Raw genomic sequence first — 12477 nt, forward strand, 5'->3', positions numbered from 1 at the left:
AACACCACGCAAAGAAGACTTTGACCATGGCAGTCGATCTAGATCAATATTTAAAGCCTGGTAAAGATCATTATATAGCGTTAGGCCTTGAAGGATCAGCAAATAAGTTGGGTGTAGGAGTTATAAAACACCCAAAGGGACAATTATCTGCCCTGAATCGAGCTGAAGTATTATCCAACATTAGGGATACTTACATAACACCGCCTGGAGAGGGGTTCTTACCACGGGATACGGCAAGACACCACCGTAACTGGGTTGTGCGAGTCATTAAGAGAGCTTTAGCTACTGCAAACATTAGAGGTACCGATATTGATGTCATTTGCTTCACTCAAGGTCCAGGAATGGGGGCACCATTGCAGAGTGTTGTGATGGCAGCCAGGACATTGGCACAGTTATGGGATTTGCCATTAGTTGGAGTCAATCATTGTGTCGGACATATTGAAATGGGACGTGAAATTACTGGGGCCAATAACCCTGTTGTGTTATACGTCAGTGGTGGAAATACTCAAGTCATTGCTTATTCGAAACAGCGATATAGAATCTTTGGCGAAACTTTGGACATTGCGATTGGTAATTGTCTTGATCGGTTTGCAAGAACTTTGAAAATCCCTAATGAGCCAGCACCAGGGTATAATATAGAGCAATTGGCTAAAATGGGTAAACATTTGGTCAACTTACCCTATACTGTCAAAGGTATGGATTTATCCATGTCGGGGATATTAGCCTATATCGATGGAGTAGCTAAAGATCTATTTAATGGGAAGCAAAGCAAGAATCTTATTGATGAAGAAACTGGCGAACCAATCACGGCTGAAGATTTATGCTTTTCATTACAAGAAATCTTGTTCAGTATGTTGGTTGAAATAACGGAACGTGCGTTGGCCCACGTGGATAGTAATCAGGTGTTGATTGTTGGCGGTGTTGGTTCAAATGAACGATTACAAGAAATGATGAAGTTGATGATTGAAGACCGTAAAAATGGACAAATATTTGCCACCGATGAACGGTTCTGTATTGATAACGGTATCATGATTGCTCATGCCGGTTTGTTGCAGTACAGAATGGGACAAACGAACGAACTCGTGGATACTGTATGCACCCAGAGATTTAGAACCGACGAAGTGTTTGTCAAATGGAGAGACGATTGAAAGAGTGGGAACAGTGGATTTTATTTAATAGATGCATCTTTAGATTTATTTGGCAATGTAGAGAGGGACAATCTTACATCGACCGATCCGCGAATTGAGATGTATGTAATCTCGTTTCAATTTGCTTAATTTGTGATCGTATATTGAACGAACAATTTTCAAAAGACAAAAAGGAACAATATCTAAAAACTAATGGCCTTCTTGTCAGATACGGATTGGACATATTGATCAAGCACGGCATTGACTGTTGGATTATCCGTCCATTCTTTGCCCTCGGGACCGTATTCCTTCTTGCACGACCGTAGTAAACTTGCCAATTTGCGAACTCCAGTACCATCCCATTTCTGCGCCGTTGAATAATCATAATCGACTGCTTCATTTAAATCATTTATATTGTCAAAGTGGATTTTAGCATATGCATAGTTGTCATCAACATTGAGCAACTCCACCTGCTTGACTTTACCAAAAGTACTCATAATTTCCGTTATTATACTCTCATCAATATGCAACTCCGGTCTGTATTTGTATTTCAAACGAGCTATGAATTGTCTATTTGTTTCAAAATCGAGCATTTGCAAAAGCGGTAAATCATGGATACTTACATTGGCTTTAGCGGGCTTCGTGTTTGCCCTTTCTTCATAAATTCGACGTTTTTTAATTCCATCTTCATGTAGTTGTTCAATATTAACTGCTCGTCTTGGTACTGCGACTTTATGGTTTTGTTCCTTGGATAACAAATCATCCTGAAATTTCTTTATCAAGCCATTATCTCTTGCTCTCTTCAATGTCTTTGGACTCTTCATATGAATGAGACGATTGTATTGTTTGCGAAGCGACTTATCAGAAAGGACTTGGAAGCTTGTTAGAACCAAATCAAACTTGTCCGATGAAGCCGATGGGGAACCTGTTGACAAGTCATTATGATTAACTTGCTTATCGGGATGATGAATCAATGCCTGTTTATGATAAGCTCGTCGTATTTCTTCAGTGGATGCCTTTGATGAAATCTCTAGAATTTTGTATAAGTCTATTCTATCTTTTATAATTTTCTGGACCGTTGGTGTCATTTCGAAAGTATCCGTTTGAATTGAAGATATCTAGTGGGAGGAGGAGTTAAGAGGTCGTACTTATATCACCCCTTTGATCCAATATGTTTTTTTTTTCTTCTAAATAATGCGAGATGTATATAATTTTTGCAATCAAAACAACATTAACCGCCCGCCACACCAACGACAGCAAACAACAACTACACCATTGGCTTGACTCTCACTTCCAACATCACCAACCTTCTTAACTAATCTAAAATCTTTTTTTCGTCTTTTTTATTTAAAGTTTGACATTATACAATTACCTAGATATATCTATATATATATATATGCACTCAAGGTAATACAGCAATAGTGTTTTTTTTCATCTTTCTCTTCTACGATAAGGCTCCCCTTTTCCATTCATTATCTTCTCTTCTCTTCTCCCTAAGCTTTAACTGTTCTCAATCCATGGTTAGATCTAAATATAGCATCACCTTCAGAGTATCCTCTACCTAATCCAAATCCAATACCTAACCATACTGGGAATTGTCTTCTCTTGAAAAATAATATGGATGCTAATACACCACCACCAAAACCTAACCCGGTTTTGATCAATGTATTGGATAATACTACATCCCACTTATCGTTGAGTAAGTTTTGTGACGATGTTGGTATGATTTGGGAAGCTGGTGTGGCTGGGGCCGATGGAGTAGATGCTGTTGTGCTTGACATGTTTGTTTTCTTTGCTGTATGACAATAGGAGAATATATCTTTAGGACTCAATTATATGTCTGTAATAGTGGTTGAGCTGTTTGGTATGTATGAAATTGGTTCTTTTACCTGTTGTTTGTTTGTAATTGCTATGGTTAACGTCGGCTTCTCGTCGTTGTCGTTGTCGTTGTGAGTGTATTTTTTTTTTTTTTCAAGTTTTAACTTTTTTTTTTTTTCTCGTGCAATTTGGTTGGTTAACAACCAATCAATTAACAAACATCTGAGGGTTCGGCTTATGGGTTTGAACTTTTTATAACAGAAAGCAGTAGAAGTTACAAGACCTTTAAAGTCTTGAAACATTTAAACAAAAGAGGTCTTGCTGTTTCTGATTCGTTTCGTTCTTTGCATTTCAGTTTTTATACTTTCTCTCTAACATTCTGTTTGGCGTACAATAACCAACAATTGTAAAATTTTGGGTGCAAATTGAAACAAAATTTATGTTACAACTACACTCTACCCAAACAGTCTTTTATTACATAGGTGATTCAAATAACAAAAGGTTTAATTTACTTTAATATAAAACGTTCTAATTACATAAAATATATGTACTAATATACATACCCAGACACATTTTCTTTCCCTTTAAAAATTACTATTCATCATTCTTCTAACATCACTTTTCCTATTACTTGGTAACAAGTCATTTTCAGGTCCATTTAAGTCACTATGACCAAATTGGGCATGTAATTGGTTGTTACTAGGCAAAGAACCAGCAGGTCTGAATTTACGCGATTTAGTAATTTCAGTAACTGGATTCAACATCACTACTGATGATCGTGATGCTTGAGTGGCTGAAGGAACAGGCATACCACCATTTGGTTTATTGTTTTGATATATTGGATGCTGTTGATGTTGGTGATGATGCTGTTGTGGGTGTTGCTGTGGTTGTTGTTGTTGGTGATGATGCTGTTGTGGGTGTTGCTGTGGTTGTTGTTGTTGGTGGAAGTAATCACTTTGATTATGCTGTGGTTGAGGGAACGATGCTTGTGATTGGATACTTGGTGAATTTATCGGCGATGTCCATACATTGTCATTTTCAATAGGCACAAATGGTTGTTTGCCTTCTGGTGGAGACATGACTGTTTGGTTCTTGGCACGAGGTCTAAAATCAGTAAATGTTTGGAGGGTAGATTTACGAAGATCTGATGGGTTACGCAATTGTTGTAAAGGAGGCAATGGACGAGGCGGCCTTTGTTGTTGTCGAAGTTGCTGTTGTTGTCTTTGATAATAATAGTATTGCTGTTGCTGAAATTGTTGATACAATTGGGGATCAACGGGAGCTCCATATTCTTGTTGATATTGTTGATTGAAATGGTTGTAATACATTTGTTGTTGTTGTTGTTCATGGTGATAAGCCTCATCTGGATCCATATACACCGATGATGTATTACTATACCTCTTTGCATAATCAGCATCAACCATCAAGTCATCGTTGATTTTATCCCCTTGGATAGGTTCAATATCTTCTGCTTCCTCTGCTTCTTCTTCTTCACCTTCTTGATCAGGATTTCTTTTCATTGGTTCTCCTTCTTTATCGAAATAAACCTTGTATACTGATTTCATACGTTTAATTTCTTCTTGTTGTTGTGGAGTCAACCTATCCAATTCTTCCTCTTCTTCACCTTCTTCATCTTCAGCATCACTGTCATTTTTCAATAAATTAAATGCTGAAATTCTTGGTGACTTGTTGATTTTGGTAGACTTTTTGTGGATTGGATTAGTATTAGATTCAACCGAAGATGCAGACTCTCTATCTCCATCTGGGACATCGTCATGCATATCCTTTTTCAAAGTTTGCATAGGAATTGTATCCAAAGTAGTGTCTTGTGTTTCATGTGGCTGATTCTTGTCATTGAAAGGCGACGTGTCAGTAGTAGAATCATGGGGCTCAGTATCGTCGTCGTCATGATTTGTGTTGTTGTGGTTATCATCATGAATCACAATTTGTGGAATGGCATTATTGACTGGCACTTCCGACTCATTTTCATAAGTTATACCAAACTTATCATCTTGAGGGGATACAACACCACTGTCGTCCGAAGCTGAGCCACCAGATTCATCCATGATACTTGAAACTTCGTGCGATGCTTCCTGTAATACAGGATTTGATTCATTCGGTATATTGGTGTATTGCTTCCCATCAACTTTCTTCAGCGGACTGATTTGAGAACTGGGTTTTCTTGAATGTGTATTTGAATTCATTTTCAAGGCAGTATCAATATGAACTGAATTACCTCTAGTTTGTGGAGTTGGAGTGCGATATCCTTGCAGGTCACCCAAATTTCTAGCATAATCGTCCAATGAAAGTTTCGATCCGGTTTGATGTTGAAAAGGTAAAACAAAACTATCTAGATAAGGATCTTGAGATTTTCTCGCCATGTGTTGCGTAAATCTTTTTCCATTATCGCCGCCATAATTGCTCTCTCTATTGATTTGTTCCATTGGATATCTTATTGAGTTTCTGTTATGGAATGGATCTTCATGTTTCATTTCAGGATAATCAGGTAATGCAGTAGCTTCACCAGTTTCATAAAAATCAGGATCACGTTCCAAGTCTTCCTTTCTATCCTTCCGATAATTCCTGTAAAGGAAATAGCCCAAAACACAAAGAATGGCAATAACTGGTAAAACAATTGACAATGCAATAGTAAGACTATCATTACTCACTGGTTTTTCACATTCGGAAGAATTGGGATGTTTTTTACAATAATCTGAACTGGTTTCACTGTCATCGGACGTTTTGGAAGCCCGTTCATACAAGTAGCTTGTTGGCGTCGCGTTTGAATTTGAAAACATTGTAATGCTCTTTTTCGACAATGGTGATTAGTAGTGGTGGTGGTAGTGGTGGTGATAATATTAATATGCAAATTGAAATGTTTTTGATCTTGAAACGAATGACTATAGCTTGTTATAGAATGACTAAGCAGCTCGATAAAGGACAATCAGATACTTTTCCTTGATGATAAATATGCAATGAAATGACAAGAACTTTCTGTTTTCTTTTTCTTTTTCTTTTTCTTTTTCTTTTTCTTTTTCTTTTTCTTTTTTCTTGTTTACCCGCTGGAATATAGATATGTTAAGTTATGTTATGTCGGGTATTTTCTTTCTCCTATTTTTAATTCCACCTTTTATTCCATCAAAGTGAATGAAATCAGACCAGTAAAGTAACAGTAGCAACAGTAGCAACAGCAGCAACAGCAGCAGATAGTAAAGAAAATGAAAAAATAAAAAAATAAAAGAAACCAAAAAAATAAGTAGATCAACTTAGAATAAAGCAGTTTCTACTTTTGCTCCAATGAGGTTTTTTTCTAAAATTGGCAAAAATTAAAAAAAAAAAAAATGGGAAAATTTTAAGAGAGCGTGTTGTGTATATATTTTGATTTACTTTGATTTTTTAAACGCCCAAATTCTGAATTTATATTTTTTCTTTTTTTTGTGTGTTAAAAGTTGGGCTTATATATATAGTATATAGTATATAGTATATAGTATATGTAGGTATATATTTGATATATATATATATGTTATATAGTATGTATAGTATGTATGGTATGTATAGTATGTATGGTATGTATAGTATGTATTTATTATTTTTGTTTACCAATTTTTTTTCTCTTTTTACATTTTCACTGAAGACGCGTAGCACTTTGATTTTAATTTTAATTTTAATTTACGACAAAAACAAAAAACAAAAAACAAAAAACAAAAAACAAAAAACAAAAAACAAAAAACAAAAACAAAATTAGTTAATTATTTATATACAATTAAATACAGAGACATACTTACTTACTTACTTACTTACCATTTTGAATTTTTTTTTTTTTTTTTGATTGAAGTTACAACTTAACAAGGCTCTTTATATTAAAAGAATAAGACAAGACCACAGCTTTACCTAAATGGGAATGTAACAACCAAAATAAAAAATGGTAGTTAAGCACTACTGGTTATATCTACTGATCCATTTGTCTACTCGTTTTATTATAAAAATATTTTGACATCAATTGTTTCCTCTCTTCTCCCATTTTCTTTGTGCAATGGAAGTTACTTCTCTGCTGGCGTATAAATCACGTAGAAACAGATTGTCTCGTTCCATCCCAAACAATAGGACCCACCAACACGAATGTTGTTGTGCTCATTGTTTTGCCCTCCCCCCTCGATGCGAAAAGCAAAAAACGTAAATAAAAATAAAAATTTTTATTTTTGTTATTTACGTTTCTATTTGTGACCCTATTGCCTTAACCCGGTACAAAAGATGCCAGGAAAATTGTTGCCATTTTTATGACCTAGTGGATCCAAGAGCTAGATCCAAACTGATTCCGATATTTACGCTACGCTCTTGGACTTTATTAAATATTAAACCTTCGTTAAAAGATAATTTCTATAAATAGCTAAACTGCAACCTAAAATAATAATAATAATAATAATAATAATAATAATAATAATAATAATAATAATAATAATAACAACAACAACAACGATAACATCAACAACAACAATTACAAAATCTTTAATACAACATCAAGCATATCTCCCTTACCAACCTTGGATTTGTTCAAACAATTCAATTCTGTATTTTGAATCATCCAAATGATCAGCAACTGATTTCCTAACGTCATCAACCATTGATCCATGTGCACAAGAAGCAATAGCCAATGGAGTCACTGTTTCCTTGATTTCTTCACCAATAATTTGGTAAAAGTCAGGTCTGTATTCTCTAAATTCAATGTGACTCAATTGCTTTCTAAGTTTAACGATGTAATCCTCCTTTTCATATGAATCTGATTTCTTTTCTTGTTCTTCTTCTTGTTCCAATTCATCATCAGTTAAGGCGGTTTCAATTGGTTCAGTCAATCCAACATGTGGTTGAGTCACGTAAACAATTGGTGTAATTGATGGCAAGTCCTTCAATTTTTGTAATTCTTGATAAAACCATTCCAAGCTACGGTAATGACGAATGACCCAATAGAATTTAATTGATCTTGATTCTCCAAACTTTTTAGCAATTGAAGTAGCTTCGTAATAAAGACCTGGAATACCATTTCCTCCAGCAACAAATACACTGGATTCAAATCTATTGATAGCAATTGGGTTACCATATGGACCTTCAACGGAAACCTTGATCGAAGCAGTTTGACTTGGTTGTTTGGCCAAGTATTGATACAATCCATGTGTCATACCTCCTTTAACTTTCAAGTAAAAAGTGATGGTCTTGGTCTCAACCACCGAGTCAATAATGGTAAATGGATGTGATTGCCAGAAACAAGTAGGTCTCATAAAATGAATAAACGCGTGACAACCAGGGAATGGAATCCACCAAGCTGGTCTAGAAACAGTGACTCTAACGGTTTCATTGGCAATTAATTGAACTTGAGCTGTATGCAAACCAAATGAAAACAATCTACCAAGACGAACAACATGATCAAATACCCAAACTGAAACAGCAGCAATCATCCAGTAATCGAAACTTAGAGGTTTAGTATGGAGCCATAAACCAGCAATGGCAAAGACTGCCAAGATAATATGACCCATAACAAACACTTCATAGTTGTTTCTTCTGAAAAACATCAAGGATTGGAAACACATTACACCCATGGCAACAATGGAAACGGTACCCCAACGAACATAAGGTTGTTGAAATCTGGATACATATTTTCCAAGAATACGTCCGTTATAGGTCATACCAACAGCATGAGCAATCGACATGATGAAGACAATTCTTGACATCCATTTGTGAATGTAGACAAATCTAGCATATGGCCAGCCACTGACCCATTGCATGAAATTGTTTCTGCCGGCAAACAACACCAATGGCGGCATCAACCACATGACGATTTGTCCGGTTCTATCAGCAACTTTTCTTCCAATTTCATTAGCAGTGTCTGGCCAAATATAATTAGGTACAACGTGGACATAGTTGGTACAGCACATAGTCAAAGCCATAGCAAACCATCCAACGACAATCAACGACTCCAATCTGGTAGGGAACATAAGTACCAAGTACTTGAAAACAACTTTGTGGTGGACATGAGTCTTGTTGAACAATGCTGGTAAAGTCAAATATTTACGGAACGCATTAACCAACTTACCTTTAAAAGACTTGATGAGTGATGGGAAAAGGAAGTAGCACAAGTTGACGATACCAGCGATAAACAAAACACCAAACCAATACAGCATCAAAGCAATACCAAACCATTGGGCATAGTTGTAGTTGTACCACCTTGTAGCAACGGCATCATAAGCTCTATCAACCTTCTTTTGAGTTAACAAAACTGGTTTGTAGTATAATTCCGACTTGTTGAACCCCGTTTCAGCAGTAGTATTAACAAATCCAAAATCAGTGGCATTTTGCAAGGCAGCGTAATATTGGTCTTCAGTTAAATTCTTCTTTTTACAACTGGTAATAAACAATTTACGCGAGTTTTTGTTTTTGTAATTCATCATCATCTCAATACACTCAGCCATAGTACCCAAGGCTGGTTGATTGTTAACATCACAGTATCCATTCTTCGCAGTGCTGGGGAAAAATGTGGCGGTCTTACCAATGATACCGGTACATGCTTGAACTGGGAAATCATCAGCATGGTAAATTGTATATCCATCGTCACTTGCATTAACTGAGACTAGGCATACTGAAAGTAATGCAAATAATGATTTACTAAAGGACACCATTATTATTGAATTGTTGTTTTCTTTCTCTTTTGACCCTTGAACTTGGATGCTTGATGGCTCAATGAAGTTGCAAAAAAAAAAAACAAAAAAACCAAAAAAAAAGGAAACCAAATCTAAGGAAAGGAAAAGGAATTGATTAGAATACGAAAATTTTGACAGAAAGACAAGGGAGACATTGTTGAATATATATATGTTATCGGTTACATCTATCTATTCCAGCCAGAGATACTTTTGGGTGTGCATTGTGTGTAAAAAAATATAAAAAAAAAAAAACCAATACATTACTTGTTTAAAGTTTAGCTATTTTGTGTAATGGGGCTTTTTGGTTTAGTAAATTATTTTTAAACAAAGGAACAGACCTGTATGTAAGCATATAAAAACAGACATTTATTTTTTGTCCTTCACTTTTGCAATAAATTTCATTTGACAAAAACCCCCAACACAATACAATTGGGGAATATTAATCTCTTGTTTATTTGTGTAGAGGCTCATTACAAAAGTGAACAATCTTATTGGGTTTATTACCCTTTCCATTATTACAGAATGGGAGTGCTCTTTGGCTTATTGTTTGCCTAGCGATCTCTGCAAGTTCTAGATCAAACTTTCGAGTCGATTGAATAGATTATGTACCGGACAATGAAGCACCGGGTGGAATATAATGTAAACGTATGCAATGTGAGGTGTATATTACCGAGTATCTTATGCTTGCGAAACATAATATACCCTGCACAAAGTATAGTCCTTTTAATCCTCAGTTCTTCTTCAATTCATCCATTTACTCATGGAAGGTCTCGTGGGTTACAAGTTAAAGTCCATTGACCAGCGCTTCCTTAGTGAGCAACGTATGCCAACCCAAAATTTCTTGGCTCCGTGACAATAGTAAAGGGCCAAAAGTAGCAGCTTTCGGAATTGGAAATGTTATTTCTTTTGGCGCTTAAACGGCATTCCTGAAGAAAAAGATATCACAAACGAACTAAAAAAAACGTCTGGGAAGAGTTACATTTCTTTGTTGGTTACAAATTTAGCGAACATGTAGCATTGTTGTTGATGGATTACCGTAAGGAGGGCTGTTATTGGCTACAACTATGTCAAAGCATAACAAATACGAATAATGGCAGTCTCCACAGGTATGGATTTTTAAGTTAAATCATTCCTTTTTCTTGAAGTTCTATAGATTGTCTGCGCTTTGCCGCCCAATAAAAATACAAAAGAGAAAAAAATTTTTAATTTCGATTTTTGTAGTGGTTTTTTTTATCTGATCAAATCAATCAAAGGTTTTATTTTTTTTTTAAAAAAAAAATAAGTAACACACACTTTTCTATTAACCTATTGTTTTTGTAGATTCTCCTGTTATTCTTTCTCTCTTTCTCACTCTCAATAATTGAACTAATTTTAAGTACAATAGAAAGTACCATAACAATAGGCCAATTTATACCCTATTGTTTTTGCTTAAATTAACTTAAATGAGTAAATATAAGATCCCTTATTGGCTACAGCCTTCTACTTTCTTTTTATAAAAATGCTAAATTTACCGCTGGTTTCTCTGCTTCCTTTTCATTTCGCCTCATCGTAAAGCGTGGTTGGATATTTGAGAAAGCGGAATAATTCCACAACTACACAAAGAACTAAAATATGACAGGTGGTTAAAAAAATGAGAAATAGAAAACAAAACAGTGTCAGCATTTATTCCGTTTAAAATTTTGTGCCTCACAAGTCAACAAGTGAGGTTGGCTGGTTTAACTGAAGCTCCAAGTACCGTTCACTAGCTGGAAGTTGTAGAGTTGTAAATGTGCTTGCGTAAGCAATCAAGGGGTAATCAAATTTAACTATTTTTTGACAGAATATTAAATTAATATCCCTCCCTCCCCCTTTGACTAAAGATTACACTATACATTAAAAGCATAAAACAGTTTTGGGTGGCTTAAAAAATGTTTTTATTTTTTCTTGTTCTTCTTGCGTCGTTGGAGAGAGAGTTACGAGCCTATTACCTTCTTGTTCAGCCAAAGTTCCATCAATACCTGTTCGTCCAATTAAATATGTAAATAAAACCGTGTCAGACATGTCTGTGTGCCGCATCAAGAGGAAAAAAATCAGTCAGACAAAAAAACTTTAAAAACAAAGGGAATATATAATAATGGTTTGCATTTGTGTAATATAAGCAATACGTTTTATTTTTTTAATCAATTTAATCAGAGACTAATTTAACACTAAAATGAAGAAACAGTAGCTACCCGCCATACCTTTGAACCAACAACAACAACAACAACAACAAAAGTTTCTTTATTTGTAAACAATATGTGTCACTGTTCAACACATTAACAATCATAAGTTCGTAACCTCAAAGTCTTTTATTATTAATCAATTACTAAAAGAAGGTTTCTTTTTGTACCAAGTGAAACTCTGTTGCCAGTACGTAATTAGAATGCCAAGATAATACTATTTTTCCGTTAAGGTTAAGTATTGACATATTTTAGTGTTGCGTTTGGTAAGCTTTAACCGCATAGCGGGTGTGGAAGGGGAAAAAACTTGAAAAAAGGAATTACTGGTTAATACACACGAACGCAAGAGCGATACCGCGGAGTTGAAATTAAAAAAACATTTTTTTGATTGGTTTATCTGTCCTGTGCGCTATGCATTGAAGCTAGCTTTGCTGATTTCTTTTAGTTTGGGAGGGGAGGATGGAAGAAAACGTGCAGGTTTGGGCAAAGAAATGCTGACAACTCAAGTTATCCAACAAACTTTGTCGTAATCTATATCTTTAGATGTCTATTTTTAGAAGCTATTAAGTAGGTCAAGTAACAACCAATACTTTAAACTTTGGTACATACTTTTGTGTTTGAAGCAGTCCTGTAAAACGTTGAAGA

The 12477-nt window shown here is 35.3% G+C and overlaps 5 protein-coding genes across 5 annotated transcripts; 1 reads left to right on the forward strand and 4 right to left on the reverse strand. All coding sequences in view use genetic code 12, as the record gives it.

The window, feature by feature from the left end:
• Positions 1 to 26: 26 nt before the first annotated feature.
• On the forward strand, positions 27 to 1148 carry CANMA_003631 (chromatin DNA-binding HSP70/DnaK family ATPase; the record flags this gene model as incomplete). Its single annotated transcript, XM_051815824.1, has 1 exon — positions 27 to 1148. One exon carries the CDS (start codon positions 27 to 29, stop codon positions 1146 to 1148), a length of 1122 nt encoding a protein of 373 aa, XP_051670767.1.
• Positions 1149 to 1330: 182 nt separating this feature from the next.
• CANMA_003632 (U2-type spliceosomal complex subunit) lies at positions 1331 to 2215 on the reverse strand (the record flags this gene model as incomplete). The annotated part of the gene is made up of 1 exon (XM_051815825.1): positions 1331 to 2215. One exon carries the CDS (start codon positions 2213 to 2215, stop codon positions 1331 to 1333), a length of 885 nt encoding a protein of 294 aa, XP_051670768.1.
• A 405-nt stretch (positions 2216 to 2620) lies between these two features.
• On the reverse strand, positions 2621 to 2908 carry CANMA_003633 (uncharacterized protein; the record flags this gene model as incomplete). Its single annotated transcript, XM_051815826.1, has 1 exon — positions 2621 to 2908. The coding sequence occupies one exon, from the start codon at positions 2906 to 2908 to the stop codon at positions 2621 to 2623; it is 288 nt and encodes a 95-aa protein (XP_051670769.1).
• Positions 2909 to 3529: 621 nt separating this feature from the next.
• On the reverse strand, positions 3530 to 5743 carry CANMA_003634 (uncharacterized protein; the record flags this gene model as incomplete). Its single annotated transcript, XM_051815827.1, has 1 exon — positions 3530 to 5743. One exon carries the CDS (start codon positions 5741 to 5743, stop codon positions 3530 to 3532), a length of 2214 nt encoding a protein of 737 aa, XP_051670770.1.
• A 1734-nt stretch (positions 5744 to 7477) lies between these two features.
• FRE10 (Fre10p) lies at positions 7478 to 9613 on the reverse strand (the record flags this gene model as incomplete). The annotated part of the gene is made up of 1 exon (XM_051815829.1): positions 7478 to 9613. The coding sequence occupies one exon, from the start codon at positions 9611 to 9613 to the stop codon at positions 7478 to 7480; it is 2136 nt and encodes a 711-aa protein (XP_051670771.1).
• Positions 9614 to 12477: the final 2864 nt, after the last annotated feature.

Source organism: Candida margitis (assembly GCF_024628925.1).
Source record: "Candida margitis strain CBS 14175 chromosome Unknown scaffold34, whole genome shotgun sequence".
Taxonomy (NCBI): Eukaryota; Fungi; Ascomycota; class Pichiomycetes; order Serinales; family Debaryomycetaceae; genus Lodderomyces; species Lodderomyces margitis.